General features: G+C 58.9%; 1 protein-coding gene across 2 annotated transcripts in view; it reads right to left on the bottom strand.

Annotated features, from left to right (window-relative positions):
- The window catches only part of OGDHL (oxoglutarate dehydrogenase L), a 30,643-nt gene that overhangs the window by 2,726 nt on the left and 13,550 nt on the right, over positions 1-14,367 (bottom strand). For both annotated transcript variants that reach the window (XM_081074686.1, XM_081074685.1), the window contains exons 9-23: positions 11,848-12,027; positions 11,522-11,650; positions 10,642-10,821; positions 9,946-10,098; positions 9,296-9,398; positions 8,611-8,739; positions 7,470-7,620; positions 5,420-5,547; positions 4,364-4,542; positions 2,738-2,809; positions 2,511-2,636; positions 2,335-2,407; positions 870-1,033; positions 566-720; positions 32-157 (exon numbers count right to left, since the gene is read on the bottom strand). In XM_081074686.1, coding sequence (XP_080930812.1) covers positions 34-157; positions 566-720; positions 870-1,033; positions 2,335-2,407; positions 2,511-2,636; positions 2,738-2,809; positions 4,364-4,542; positions 5,420-5,547; positions 7,470-7,620; positions 8,611-8,739; positions 9,296-9,398; positions 9,946-10,098; positions 10,642-10,821; positions 11,522-11,650; positions 11,848-12,027 — 2,046 coding nt within the window. In that variant the 3' untranslated portion in view covers positions 32-33. The remainder of the gene's footprint in view (positions 1-31; positions 158-565; positions 721-869; positions 1,034-2,334; positions 2,408-2,510; positions 2,637-2,737; positions 2,810-4,363; positions 4,543-5,419; positions 5,548-7,469; positions 7,621-8,610; positions 8,740-9,295; positions 9,399-9,945; positions 10,099-10,641; positions 10,822-11,521; positions 11,651-11,847; positions 12,028-14,367) is intronic.

The following is a 14,367-nucleotide window of genomic DNA, read 5'->3' on the forward strand; positions in this document are numbered from 1 at the left end:
CCACGCAAGCCCCGAGGAAGGCCTTGCCCACCTCTAAAAAGTCTTGCCCTCAAAGGCCTGAAGATTGAAGGCAGTATCCAGAAACTTCTTCAGAGACACCAGGTGAGTGTTCCTGTTTCCTGTGGCTGGTGCAGCCGCAGGGTCCCGGCCAACATACCTGGGGGAGGAGAGACAAGATGAGGGGAGGACGGGGCCGGTACAGTGGGCCTCCACTAGGCCTAATCCTTTTCATCATCCTGCAAAGAGATGAAGAGCCTGGGGCTCCAGGAGGCATAGCACTGGCCTAAGATCAAAGCGAGATTTGAGACATGCAGGAGGTTCTCTAGTTCAGTTCTGGCTGCAGAACAAGGGCAAAGGTTTGTTCTCTGTAAGGTGGCACTGACGGGGGTCCCTGATGGGGTAACCGACATGTCCCCAACTGTCACAGAGCCAGTAAGGACTGGTTCCAATGCGGCCCAGAGAAGGCAGTGGCCTTTTCTGGGGCAGAAAAGCCAGAACAGAGCCTCAGGCCCCAGTGCCCCCCAGCAGGAAAGAGGTGGTGGCAGCCCTGCACCCAGCCTGGTACCAGATGGGCCGCGCCCGGCGCAGGATGGTCATGAAGCGCGGGTTGATGTAGTCATAGTAGCCCATGTTCTTATGCTCCTCCTGGCACCACACCAGCTCTGCGCCTGGATACTTCTCTGCCTCTCGCTTGACCAGGTCAAAGGGGAATGGAGAGATCTGGGGCAGACAGGGAGAAAGGGAGCTTAGCCGTGGGACGGGGGGCAGCTCAGCTCCCCTCACAGGCCCCAGACCGGGCCCTGCCTGGCATACTGCCCAAGGCCACGGGCTGGCAATCTGACTTTGCCCATCACTCTGACCAGGTGTACCTGCTCCAGGCGTGTGATGGCCACTTGCCCCTCCAGGCCCTGGCTGCTCCGCTCCTTCACCAGATCATAGTACACCTTGCCCGTACAGAAGATGAGCCGCCGCACCTGCCCAGGGCTGCGTGCTGCAGCTCCGTCCTCAGGAATCACCCGCTGGAAGCTGGTCCCTAGGGGACCGACAGGGAATGGTACAGGCACTGGCTCCCAGATGGGCCGAAGAATCCTGGAAACAGGCCTGTATCCCAGCACCCCCATGCTCTCCCTGGCCACTGAGACTAACCCCGAGTTTAGATCTATGGCTGCACTGGGCACCTCCTCAGCCAAACGATGGAGAAGGGGACAGATAAAACTTGACCTATCGTAGGAAGAGAGGTATAGATAGGGGCTGGAACCAAGGGCACAGCTTTGGGACCATCAACAGTCAAGGTGATGTGGGGGTATGATGGGAAAAGCCCCTGTGGGGAGAGAGAGTGACATCACAGCCCCATCTGATGGCACCACTGTTGGTCCTGGACCTGCGCCCCATCCAGTCGTGCCCAGCTCCTGCTTGCTCTCTAGTCATCCGATCACCCAGCTGGAAGGCGAACAGCTGTCTCTGGAGACCACTGCACATTCCTCACTCCCTCAGGCCCAGAGTCGAGCCCCCATCTCTGTCCTGTCCATCTGTCTTTCCTGAGCGTGTCATGTGCCAGGCACCAGGCCAAGCATGCTGCAAAAACCTCTGCGGAAGCTACTGTAATGTCCCTGCCTCCCAGGAGAGCACAGAGAGGCACAGAGGGTAACAGGCTGCCAGGCACCACCAGAGAAAAGCCAGCCCCAGACATCCCACCCCGGAGGTCCAGCCCCAGCCAGAGTTCTGAACTGCCAGCTCAGCTACCTGCCCACACCAGAGGGACACCCAAACACACACAGGTGAAAAACAAACGCCTGTCCATGCTGCCTAGGCCCTTCCTGGACAGACCTGCCTGGCCCCCTACCACCCGGGACCGTTTTCTAAGAGAGCTCTGCTCTGCCAAGCCACCACTGGCTCCCATCTCAACTCCAACACCGGCTCCTCTAGGTGCTTTATCTCACTGACTCCTGACTCCCAGGTAAACGAGGCTGAGGGCTCATAGAGGGGCACGGTATTCCCAGGACCAGTAATATCTGGCTTATGAGTAAAGAAAATGTATGAGTGAGTGACACTCAGGGTGCTGTGAACCAGCAGAGTCCACCGGGGTCCCCGCCTCTAAGGTCCCCTGGCACGGCCAGCCAGCCCACGGGGGCCAGTATACTCCTCTGCCCTGGTGCGCAGCCCAAGTGACCCGACCCAGCCAAGCCAGTTGGCCACTGGTGGGGACCATGTAGGAGTTGCTGCAGGGCCCCCAGAGCCACAGAGGCGAGGACGGAAGAGTCCCAGTGGCAGAGGCCATGCCATGGGCCAGCAGGCCGCACCCCAGCCACCTCTCCAACACGCGCAGGCACATACCGGACACCATTTGGTCAAAGCTGGACTTGGCCTCTGGGTGCCTCAGCAGAGACTTGGGAGTGAAGACGATCAGCTGGAAGGAAAACAGGGGCCCAGCTGCCAGCTGCCCCAGCAGGCCAGGGCTCCCTCCCGCATGTGGCCACGGCACCACTAGGCGGATGGCTAGGGCGGCTCACCGGCTTGCGGAAGGGCAGCAGGATCTGCCGGCGCAGCACGTGGAAGTAGCTGGCGGGGGTGGAGCAGTTGACCACAATCCAGTTGCAGTCATAGAGCTGGCTCACCTCAAAGTCCTCGGTGAAGGCCTGGGGAAACAGGGCATGGCTGGGAGGTGGCCTGGCCGGCCCGTGGGCCTGGGGCCTGGGGCCAGGGTGCCCCTGTCCGGGGGAAGGCGGGCAGCACTCACGGGGTAGGCATCCGAGTCGTCATTGCTCATCTGCAGGAACCTCTCGGGCCTGGCTGAGGAGTGCTCCGGGCCCTAGAAACAAAAGCCACATGGCCCAGGCTGGCCGAGTGGGGGTTGGGGGGTCACACAGGACAGACACCTGGTCTTGCAGGGACCCAGGTCTCAGGAAAGAGTGTAGATGGATTCTCAGAGAAGTTGCCCTCACTCTGGAGCCTTGAAAGAACCAGGAATGTGGGAGAAGAGGAGGAAGGCCTCCTGGGGGTGGGGGTGGGAGTGGGGGGTCCAGCTGGAGCCAGCACCTGCGGACATGCGCGGTGGGAATATGAGGCAAAAGGCCAAGGTGAGAGGTCCTTCCTGCAAATGCTCTGACTGCAGTGGCTGCTGCTCCGAGCCGTGCTGTGCCAGGCACACTTGAGCAGACCCCCATACACAGCCACCCGCCCTGAAAGCAGCCCCGTGATACAGGTGATGTAGACAGTTACTTTCCAGGTGAATAAGGGCAGGGTAAGGAGATGAAGAAACAACCCCAAGGTCACTCAGCGAGGAAGGGCAGATCTGAACCCAGGGATGGCTCCTCCTGCCCCCCTTGCCCATGTGAGCTGCTCCGGCCCATGAGCACAGACTGCCCCACACTGACCTCTAAACTGGCTCCCTGGGCGACAGCGTGACCTGCGCTATGGCCGCCACGTGCCCCTCCCTTAGTGGGGACTCAGCACGGACCCAGCAAAACAGGCACCAGCCAGGCCAGGCCAACCCTCCTTACCCAGCCTGGCTCAAGCTCCACTGGTGAGAAGCCTTTAGTTGGTGACCTTGAGCAGTTCAGGCCCCTCTCCTCAGGTGTGAAATGGGAACGGGACCAACGCCCAGTCCTGTTCCAAGGATTCCACAGGGTTTTACACAGCATGTCAAGTGCTCAGTGTGGCCAGACCTGGCTCTGAACAGCCATGCAGCGGTGACACGTGATCAGTCCCTGACGGGATGACCAGTCCTAGTTGAAGGGGGCCTCAGGGAAGTCCACTGCAGCCCGACCATGCAAGGTGGGAAAAGACTTGCCCCAGGTCACACAGCCAAGCCCACTCTGTGCGGTGCTGTTGCCCCTGCTCATCCCCGACCTGGTCAGGCTGCACAAGCAGTGGGGTGGCATCTCGTGACACTCAGCTCCTCCCCTCGCCTCCCCACCCCCACTGGCCTGTATGTCCCCTCTCCCCCGCATGTGGCTACACAGGGTGGTCACCGAGACGGGGACCAGAGGACAGGAGAACTGCACAGATTAGGTTCACATCCAAGCCACTAGCTGTGTGACCTTGGACCAGCTAGTCCACCTCTTTGTGCCTCGCTTTCCTCATCTGGAGAATGGGAACAGGGCCTACTCCATTAAGTTGTTGTAAAGATTAGAGAATTTTAATAGATAGAGGGTTTTTCAGAGCCTGGCACATAGCAAGCTCTCAGACGTGTCAGCTACTCCAATGTTAGTAACAGGAAGGTCACGATCGACTTAAAACGTCTGCAGGCCCCACCCTAAGCAGACCCATGTGTTACAGGGGCCCAGAGGGTGCCCTCCAATCCTGCACTCAGGCAAGGGTCCACCCACCCTCCCCCGGGCCCTGGCCAGCAGGCAGCCCTCACCATGCCCTCCATGCCATGGGGCAGCAGCAGCACGATGCCATTGTGCCGCACCCACTTGGCCTGACCGGTGCTGATGAACTGGTCGATGATGCACTGGGCCGTGTTGTGGAAGTCGCCAAACTGAGCCTCCCAGAGCACCAGGGCGTTGGGGCTGGCCATGGCGTAGCCCAGCTCGAAGCCTGAACAGAAGACACCGGGACAGCCTGCCACACGCTGCTACTAAGCGGCAGTGGCTCCATTCAAACACAGCCCGTTCTCAGACACCCTCCCTGTCCCACCCAGGCCTCCCAGCAGGCCAGGAGGAGCCGGGGACTCCTTGGGGCCCAAAGGCCAGGATTTCCCTTCCTGGGAACTGACAACATGCCGGGAGAGGCCACCCTTAGCCCTGACTGGCTGTACGGCCAGCTTCAGCCTTATCTGACAAGGAGTCAAAAGATACGCTAGGGAGGCAGCAGGATCTGTTTTCCGAGAGGAGCCCCCCAAATATGTGCAGGGCTACTGAGAGGAAGGGGCAGGGAAAGGTCTCTGCTTCCGGGAGGATGCAGGGAGGGAGGATGCAGGCCAGCTAAAGATCAGGCAGAAGGAGAGCGTGCAGAAGACACAGTCTGGGGAGCCCCAAGCCTGGGAGGGGGCCTCAAGACAGGGATGCTGGGTGCAGCACAATGGAGGCAAGACAAGGGTCAGGGAAGTGGAGCAGCCAAGCCGGGCTCAGGGCCAGCTGCTAGCTCTGTCCACAGAGGCTATTGGGTTTTCTGGGCCCACTGGGGCTGGTGCCCAAACAGCCCCTCCCAGGCAAGCACAGACCCCCAACTGGGCTCCCTGAGGGGTCAGACAGGATAAGCTCTCATCTCCCATGTGGCGTTGGGGTCCCTTAGCACCCAGCTTTACCCCAGGGGTCTCTGAGCCTCTCGGCCCCTCCCAGGCCCTGACCCAGGCCTCTCCCAGCCCTAAGCTCAGTCCACGGTCAAACAGCAAAGACAGGACACCTTAGGACGCAAGCCCTTGTCTGGTCCCTCAGTGTCTCGGCCCGCCCGACCTGCCCCCAGTCTCACCCACCCAGGACTCCATACTCCGAGAGGGAGCTGTTGCACACGGTGTACGGGGCTTGGTCAGGCCAAAGGTGGTTCATGGGGACGCACGTCCTCCGGTCCACTTCCTGGTCATGGAGAACATGGTGCCGGTGACTGAAAAGAGACAGACATGGAAGGGATGAAGGGCAGGCGGCTGGCACCTCTTCGCCCAGAGAAGGGGGGCCGGGTAGCAGGAGGCAGGCAAGCCCTTACCACTGTGCCAAAAAACCTAAAAGTCTCACAGGATGACAACACCAAGGATGCCCTGAAAGCCAAAGCAGCCTGTCACCTCCTCCAGGCAGCCTCCCTCCCAGCAGTGCCCACACCCCACACACTAGGGGTTTTGGAGCACAGACCTCAGAGATTTACCTACAGAAGGACCCGACAAGACCTGCTTCACGGACCCCCAAGTGCTGGGCAGAGTCCAAGACTCTGAGACCTCATACCCCGAGGGCGCTGTGCCCCTGCCTATCCTGCTAGGCCTTCACGACCTTGCCTGCCCTGCCCAGAGTCACAGGAGGCAGGGACTGCATAATCGGGGGGACCTCGTTCACCCCACGCCCAGTAAGGACTCACATGCGGCTCACGGTGCAATGGAGTAGCCCAAGTGTCCCTAGCTGGAGCTGGGCCAGCAGTGATGAACAACTGAGGCCTGAGAAAGACGGCCTGTTGAATCCTGGATGTCACAGCACCATGACTCACTAATATGGCAGTGACCGAGCCGGGACCCAAAACATCTGGAGCCCCACACAGAGGAAACATGATAGGGACAACTGACAAGTGCAAAGTCCTTCACCTGGACTCAAAGAATCAACTGCAAACCAGCCAGATGGAGAGGACTGCCTTGACAACAGTGTACACACACACACACACACGCACACGCATGCACACACGCATACGCGTGCACACACACATGCACACGTGTGCACACGCACATGCACACACGTGCACACACGCACATGCACAAGCACACACGTGCATGCACAGACACACGTGCACACATGCACACATGCGGGTACATAGGCACACATGCACACACACGCACACGGGCACACACACATGCACACAAGCACATGCATGCACACACGCGCACACACTTGCGCAAGGAACACACGCAGACATGCAGGCACACACATGCACACATGCACACACGAGTGCGCAACGGCACACATGCACACACGTGCACACAGGCACACATGCACCCACAAGCGTGCACGCACACAGGCACACGCGCGCACAGGCACACACGTACACACGTGCACACAGGCACACACATGCACACATGCATGCAAGGCACACATGCACACACGCACACACAGGCATACCCACACACATGTGCGTGCACACACGCACAGGCACACACACGTGCATGCACACGCATGCACACAGGCACACCCGCACAGGCACACGCATACATGCACACATGCATACACATGCACGCGCACATGGGAACACAGGCACACACGCTCGTGCACAGGCACACACATGCACATACGCACACACACACATGCACGCACAGGCACACACGCACACACGCGCACGAGCACACAGGCACACGTGCACACGTACACATGTGCACACAGGCACACACATGCACATGTGTGCACGCACACATGCACAGGCACACACTTGTGCATATAAGCACACATGCGCACACGCATGCGCGCACGCGCACACACACACGACGACCACAGATGACCACAAGCCTTGGTATCAATCAACAGCTTGGGCCAAGGAGTCAGCTCTACATGCTTGTCCCGTGGGGGTCAGAGAGGCGTTCCAGTGGCCCTCTCATGGCCTGGCCCCAGGGTGGGGGCTGGTGGTTCTGATGGAGTTACCTCTGATTACCTCAGCCAGACAACGGCCCTCCGCGGGCTCCTCAGACAAGGTCTGGAAGGAGGAAGGGCCAGCTCCACTCCAGAGCTCCTGGGCTGACTCTGGGAGACCCAAGCACAACTGGGCCCTCAGCTCCCCCACAGGCTCAGTGCAAACAAGGCCAATGTCCACAGGCCTGGCGCCCAGAGTCCTGCCCTCACCTGAACGTGCCCCTCTCCACGTCCTGCCCGCTGAGCCGCACATGAATGCCCTCCTTGAGCAGGGAGCCGAAGGCCATGTACTCTGCCAGGGCCCAGTCTACCGTCCGCTTCTTGGTCATGTCTGCACGGCCCCGAAGGATGCGAGAGAGGCCTGTGGGAGGGGAGAGGCAGCCTGAGGGTCCCAGGGGCTTGGCCCTCCAGGGGACAGCCATAGCCCCAAGGACCGGGGCCAGGTGTGCAAGTTCTGTTACACCTCTCCCACAGAGCAGAGGGACCAATACGATGGGCTGGCCTGAGCCACCATCCTCCCCAGACTCCCCTGGGGGAAGAAGGAGCAGGTACGCCATATGCACACACTGCATGCCCTGAGTTGGGTACATTCTTCACAAGCGCACAAGGCGGACTGTCCCCACTTACCAGATGAGGAGACAGAGCCTCAGAAGAGGGAAGTCATTTACTCACAGTCACACAGGTACAAAGGTGCTTGGATTTGGGCCCAGGCACGTGGGCCATGCTGGGCTCCTGTCAGCCCTACACCTGCCCAGACCCCCTGTGGTGTACACACAGAGCGGGCACCTCAGGACACCTAGGCATCCACGTACACTGTGGGTGAAGCCCCTCAGAACCCCCCACAAGCTGGTTGGAAGGAGCGCAGGTATCCCACTACCACCTTGGGGGCCCTCCAGGCTGCCCAAGCAGAGGCCACAGCCAGGATTTGTAGCCAGAAACCACCTACTAGTCCAAGCTCACCCAGAAAGGCAGGGTCACCTCTGTCATCCATCAAGCTGCCAGCAAGCTCATTACTTCCGACCCCCACATTCCAGGCCCAACCATTTCCTCCGGGGAAAGCGCTTGCTTCCCTGCTCTCCTTCTGCCTGACCCAGGGACCGCACACAGGCCTGGTCTCTGAAACCCAGCTAGGAGAGCAGCATCCACATCTACAGGGCCTGCCTGAGAGGGGCAATTACCATGCGCACCTCACGGGGTGGGGCGCAAACAAGGCTCCAAGAGCACGGCTGACCCACCAGTGACCAAGTGGGGATGCAGGCCAGGCCTCCCTGACCTCTGATGCCATCTCTCTCGGGGCACAACATCAGGTCTGGGACAGTGGCCCACACTGGAGCCTGCACAGCAACCTTACCCGTGTGGATCTTAAAGCCTTCCAGGGGCACAGAGCTGGCCACGTTGCCGATGTGGGTCAGCACGTCCTCAGGAATGCCTGTGGCCGGGCACGTCATACTCTTGGGCTCCCCATCCACATTGAAGAAGCCTGAGGTGGCAGAGACTCTGTGCACTTTTGGGTGGTGGTGGGGCCTCAGATCCCCATCAGCCTGCCTCCCCAGGATTCAGGACCCACCCCTTCCTTGACCCCACCTGGCACTCAAAGCCTGAGCCCATCCTGAAGAACTGCGACAGCTGATAGTCACAGCTCCAGCTCCTACACCTACCCAATGTCTTCCCCTGGGCCCCTGCGGGAGCCACTCCCCGGGCCCAGGGTCACAGCCCACTAGGTCCACCCCAGGGAGGCCCTCTGAGCACCTATCTCCCAGGGAGACCCTCTGAGCAATACCCCCTGGCTCTCTCCACTTTGGTGCCCCCACCCTGGCTCAGCCCTGCTTTTCCAGAGTTTACCTGCTGACATGTGCTCTGAGGGCGATGCTGTCTCCCCTCTCCCCAGCCCACCCCAACCTGCAGGAAGCAGCCCAACAGCCTCAGGCGTCTCAAGAATAGAGCCTGTAGCCTCTGGGCACGGCCACTCTCATCCTGGGCCCAGTGCTAGAGCCCAAGGCCCAGGCAAATCACTTTCAGCCACACAGCTCACTCACCAGGCCAGGGGGAGTCCAGCCAGTGCTTTATATGCAGAATCTTTTTATCCTTGGACCTGCCATACGCCTCCTCACAGATCCGGTCATATTTGGCAATTTCTTCCTGAAATCAGGGTGAAGGCATGGATGGAAGCAGAGATGCAGTGGGCAGCCAGAGGCAAGGCAGACCTAGATTCATAAGTCCTGGTGCCCCTCACCACATTCTAGAACTCTGTCTGCAGGGACCTTGTGGCCAGAGGCCAAAGTCTGAGAGTTCAGGGATATCCTGGACAGAGTTCTGGAGGATCCCACTCAGCAAGAGACTTGGAGACGCGGGAAACCCTCAGAGCCCCGTCAAGGAGGGAGGACCAACATGTCATCAGGTAACTGTGGCGACACACCCGGTTCAGGGCCACCTTCTACAGGAAGCCTTCCTGGACTCCTGCCTGAGCCTGGGCTTCCCCATCACAGCATGTGCTGCATCCCACCAGGTTGTACATGTCTTTGGTCCTCTGTTCCCCTTGATAACTGGGGTCTGCTGGGGACAAGGAGCATACTGGCTACTCCTTCAAATCACCAGCTCCCAGCCCTGGGCTGGCAACATCAGCAACCACGCAGAGTCCTAGCTCCACCGCGGCCTACCCCAGGCACTCATGAGGCCGCCCACACACCTCAAACTCCTGCAGGGTGACTGTGCCCTCAGCAATGAGCTTGTCTGCGTACTTCTTCAGCACAGGCACCTGTCTGTGGATCTGCTTGTACATGAGCGGCTGTGTGAACATGGGCTCATCCATCTCATTGTGGCCGCGTCGGCGGTAACAGACCTGCAGGGACAATGGAACACGAGCCTCAGGCCCTGCCCGTCACTGCACAACTGGAGCACATCCGGCAGGGCACACCTCTGAGGCCCCTGAAAAGCCCCCACTACCACCTCTCACTGAATGTCCCTCCCCCAAGCCTTTGTACAGATTGCCCTTGTGGCACTAAACCTTTTGTATCTTCCCAGCCCCGACTGTTGAAGATACTGCAGACCAGGCGTGCTCAGCACAGCAGGGACAGGCTGCGCCCCGGCCCCAGCCTCAGCCCCTCGGCCCCAGCCTCACCCCGCTGGCCTCAGGGGGGGCCTCACCCCGCCCCCCTTCAGCCCCCCCCCCCCCCGCCTCACCCCCCTCCCGCCTCAGCCCCCCCTCCGCCTCGCCCCCCCTCCCCGCCCCGGCCTGGCCCCGCCCCCAGCCCCGCCCCCGGCCCCAGCCCCCGCCTCGCCCCCCTCCGCCTCGCCCCCCCACTCCCCGCCCCGGCCCCGCCCCCCGGCCCCGCCCCCAGCCCCGCCCCCCGGCCCCGGCCCCGGCCTCCGCTCCACGACCCACCAGGTCTACAACAACGTCTTTGTTGAAGGTGTTCCTCCACTCTGCCGCTACGCTGCACACGTATATCACGGCCTCTGGGTCATCTGCGTTCACGTGGAAGATGGGAGCGTTGACCACACGGGCCACATCGGTGGGGTATGGTGAGGAGCGGGCCATTCGGGGGTCTGTGGTGAAGCCAATCTGCAAAGCGGGAGGAACTAGCAGCGGCAGCGTCCCTCTGTTTAGTCAGAGCTAGACGTGTGGGTCAAGGAGCTGGGGGTGGGGGGTTGGAGGGGGGGCCTCTGCCTCAAGGTCCATCAGGTGTGCCCAGGTGGCACGTGGGACAAGGGACAACCGGACGTAGCAGCAGGTTCCACGGGGAAGCATGCCTGCTCTTTTCTCCTGCAATGTGCAGTTACTAACTGCACAATCCTGGCCAAGGCACTTAAATTCCTGGAGCCTCAGTGTCCTCATCTGTGAAAAGGGCTCATTAAATTCCTATCGCACAGGGGTATCCTGCGAAGCAGTTAACCCAGGGCTTCCAAGGCGCAGAAAAAGAGCTGTCATTAACCACAGCTCCCTGAAAGCAAGGCCTGTGGGAGCTGCAGTCTAAGGTTGACTGCCTGACGTGGGGCTAAGGCAGCATGGAGGACCATGATGCCGCACCTCTGAGCCAGCCAGTTACGGCCTTTACTGCTTTGTCCTGACAACTTTCTCCCCGATGAGAGACAAATAGATGAGGTGGGGGGACTGGGCAGAGCAGGCATCCTGCCTGACACCACACCCTGGGACATGGCGGAGCAGCGGGATTAGAACCAGGACCGTCTCTTCCTCTCAAAGTGCTGCCTCGAGTTAGGGAACAAGGACGCTGACAAGGCCTGACATGCAGCCAGGCCCTCACCTGGTTGTTGACAACGACATGCACGGTGCCATTGGTGGTGTAAGAGGGCAGGTCGCTCAGGTGGAAGGTCTCATACACCACACCCTGGCCTGCGAAGGCAGCATCCCCATGGACCAGGATGGACATGACCTGCAGAGTAAGGTGTGAGCCAGGAGGAGCCCCAGGCCCAGCCTGTGCAGAGCTCACACCCTCAGGGCCCACCCCTCAGACCCACTCTCTCACACCAGCCCCTCGGGGCCCACCCACAGATGCAGCCCCTCTGGGCCCACTCCCCAGATCCATCCTCTCAGACCCAGCCCCTCAGGGCCCAGGTGAGTTGAATTCACCTTCTTGCCCTGGGCGTCCCCGCGGTAGAACTGCTCTGCCTTCGTCTTCCCCTGCACTACAGGGTCCACAGCTTCCAGGTGGGAGGGGTTGGCCACAAGTGACAGAGTGATATTTCTGTTTGTGACCCGGTTGATCCTCTCATGGTACATGCCGAGGTGATATTTAACGTCTCCGGAGCCCTGGAGGTTGAGGGGAGGCCTGTCATCTCAGGTAGACAGATCAAGCCCCCAGTGGGGTTGGGGACTTTGCTCCTTGGGAATGCTTGTGCTGTCCCTGACCTACCCGTCTTCCAGTCACCCCCCACCCCTGCGCACCCCTCCTTGCCCTCCAGGCTGGCCTGAGAAAGCCTCAGAGGGCAGACCAGCTGCTCCCTCATTACAGCCCTTCTGCATTTCAATTATGTCCTCCTGCCATGAATGACCAATGAGTGGGACAGGGCTGAGGCACCAGGAGTTAAGGAGCCGGCCAGCCAGCATCAGTGAAAGCAGAGAAAGGAGGATGGCTCAGGCATGATGTGGCCAGGCCTCTGGGCAAACACCAAAGCTGGGCTCCTCCTGACTCCTTACAGCAAAGTGACTAACAGTGTACATGTGAAAGATGAAAACATCAGAGGAAAACATGCAATTTTATGGCCCTAGAGTAGGGAAAGCCTTTCTAAACAATGTACAAACCTCAGAAGCCATAAAAGATAAGGCAGCTAAAACCTGATAAATTTGTCACAGGGGAAGCAAATCCATGCACAGTACTAGGGGGAAAAAACCTCAAGCTGAGAAAAATATAAGATAAATGCAGGCAAACGGCTGACTCCCTAAATATATAAAGCACTTTCACAAATCGGTAAGATACAGCCTAAAATCCCATAGAAAAATGTGCAAAAGCCATGAAGAGGAATTTACAGAAGAAATATACATGGCTTAAAAACATGGAGATACTCAGATTCGTAACAAAGACATATGTTAAAATGCAATCACGTTTGCACCATTCATGTTGGCAAAGATGGAAAAACGGAAGGAGGGTCTTTGTGCACATCATAGGTGGGCGCGCTGATGTCTGCCAGCTCTGAGGACAATCAGGCCTCGCCCCTCATAGCCTCTCTCAGACACCACCTAACACAGTGCTCACACACGTGCACTCATTCCAGCACCCTAACACCCATCAAGAGATGGTGTAAACCACAGGGACACCCAAATCAAAGCTCATGGAGCTGTGCACTGCCATGACACAGTGACAAGTCACTAAGTGAAAACAAGGTGTCGCAAGCTGCTCCCTTGGCCTGTCACAAATAAGGCTGGATTGGACAGATGTGTGTTTGTACACACATGGGACATAGGACACTTCTGGACGTACACACCTTAGTACAACAAACACTGGCCACAGTGGAGCCTCCGGGAGCAGGAAACCGGGCTCGCCAGGAAAACTTGCTCTCATTGCATAACCTTTTTTTTTTTTTTTTTTTGAACAATGCTCATATTTCTTCTTTTAAAAAAAAACCGAAAACAACAACCAAAAAAAAACTAAAGAAAACAACCTAGTAAATACTTTCTTTTTAAGTACCCTTTTACCAGGCTTTACAGATTTCCTCTCATCTTTGCTTCCTTGCAACCATCCTGGGCAGGTGCTGCTATCCCCAGAGCAAACTGAGGCTCAGAGGTGAAGGCACCTGAATAAAACGCACAGGATGGTGGGAAGATTCCCGGCTGGGAGCCAGCACATGTGGATGCCAGCCCTGCTCTGCCAAATGTGGTGACCCTGGAGTAGTCACTTAATATGAGTCATGTGAACACACCAAGCACTTGTGCAGGGTGCTAGGGTTTCTGGGATAAGGTCCCTGCTGCCAGCCTGGAGGGGGAAATGGACACATACACACATGCATGTGCACACACGTGCACAGGCTGGAGAAGACCGAAGGAGAGGTGGTCTGAGGGCAAAGGGGGCCCAGAGGACGGAGTGACAGGCCCACTGCCTGGAGGACCAGGAGAGCCATCAAAGGGGAGACAGGCAGCACCATGAAGTAGGCAGAGAGCAGAGGAGAGAGCAAGGCCGCTGGACTGAGACCCAGCAGGGCAAAGGCGTGGAGGGTGAGGCATGCATGATGTGCGTTCCACGAACACGCTGTGAGCAGAAACATGTCTGCTCTGCTCACAACGCACAGGAAACCATTCTGACCTCTTAAGGCTGCCCCCGGGGAACAAACGACTGAGGCCCTTCTGGGCTGGCAGACAGGACGTTGGGCAGAGGCATGGCCCGTGCCACAGTGAATGCCTTTAGGACTTCCCTGCACCGTTCTGGGGCTCAGTTTTCCCGGCTGGAAGGTGGGAGGCTTGCCCAGATCATCCGAGCCATCAGAGACCACAGCACTTTCTCCAAAACCCCTTAGTGACCTCGCGCAAATATTCCCAGCCTCTTTCCTACTCTGCTGCATGTCTGTCCATCTCAAGGTCCGTCTGAGCCTGGAAACTCCTGGCCCAGTTCCTCCCCAGCCCACCTCCCAAATACCCGGCTCTCCAAGGGTTCTGGGC

This window comes from Rhinolophus hipposideros, assembly GCF_964194185.1.
Source record: "Rhinolophus hipposideros genome assembly, chromosome: 15".
NCBI classification, from domain to species: domain Eukaryota; kingdom Metazoa; phylum Chordata; class Mammalia; order Chiroptera; family Rhinolophidae; genus Rhinolophus; species Rhinolophus hipposideros.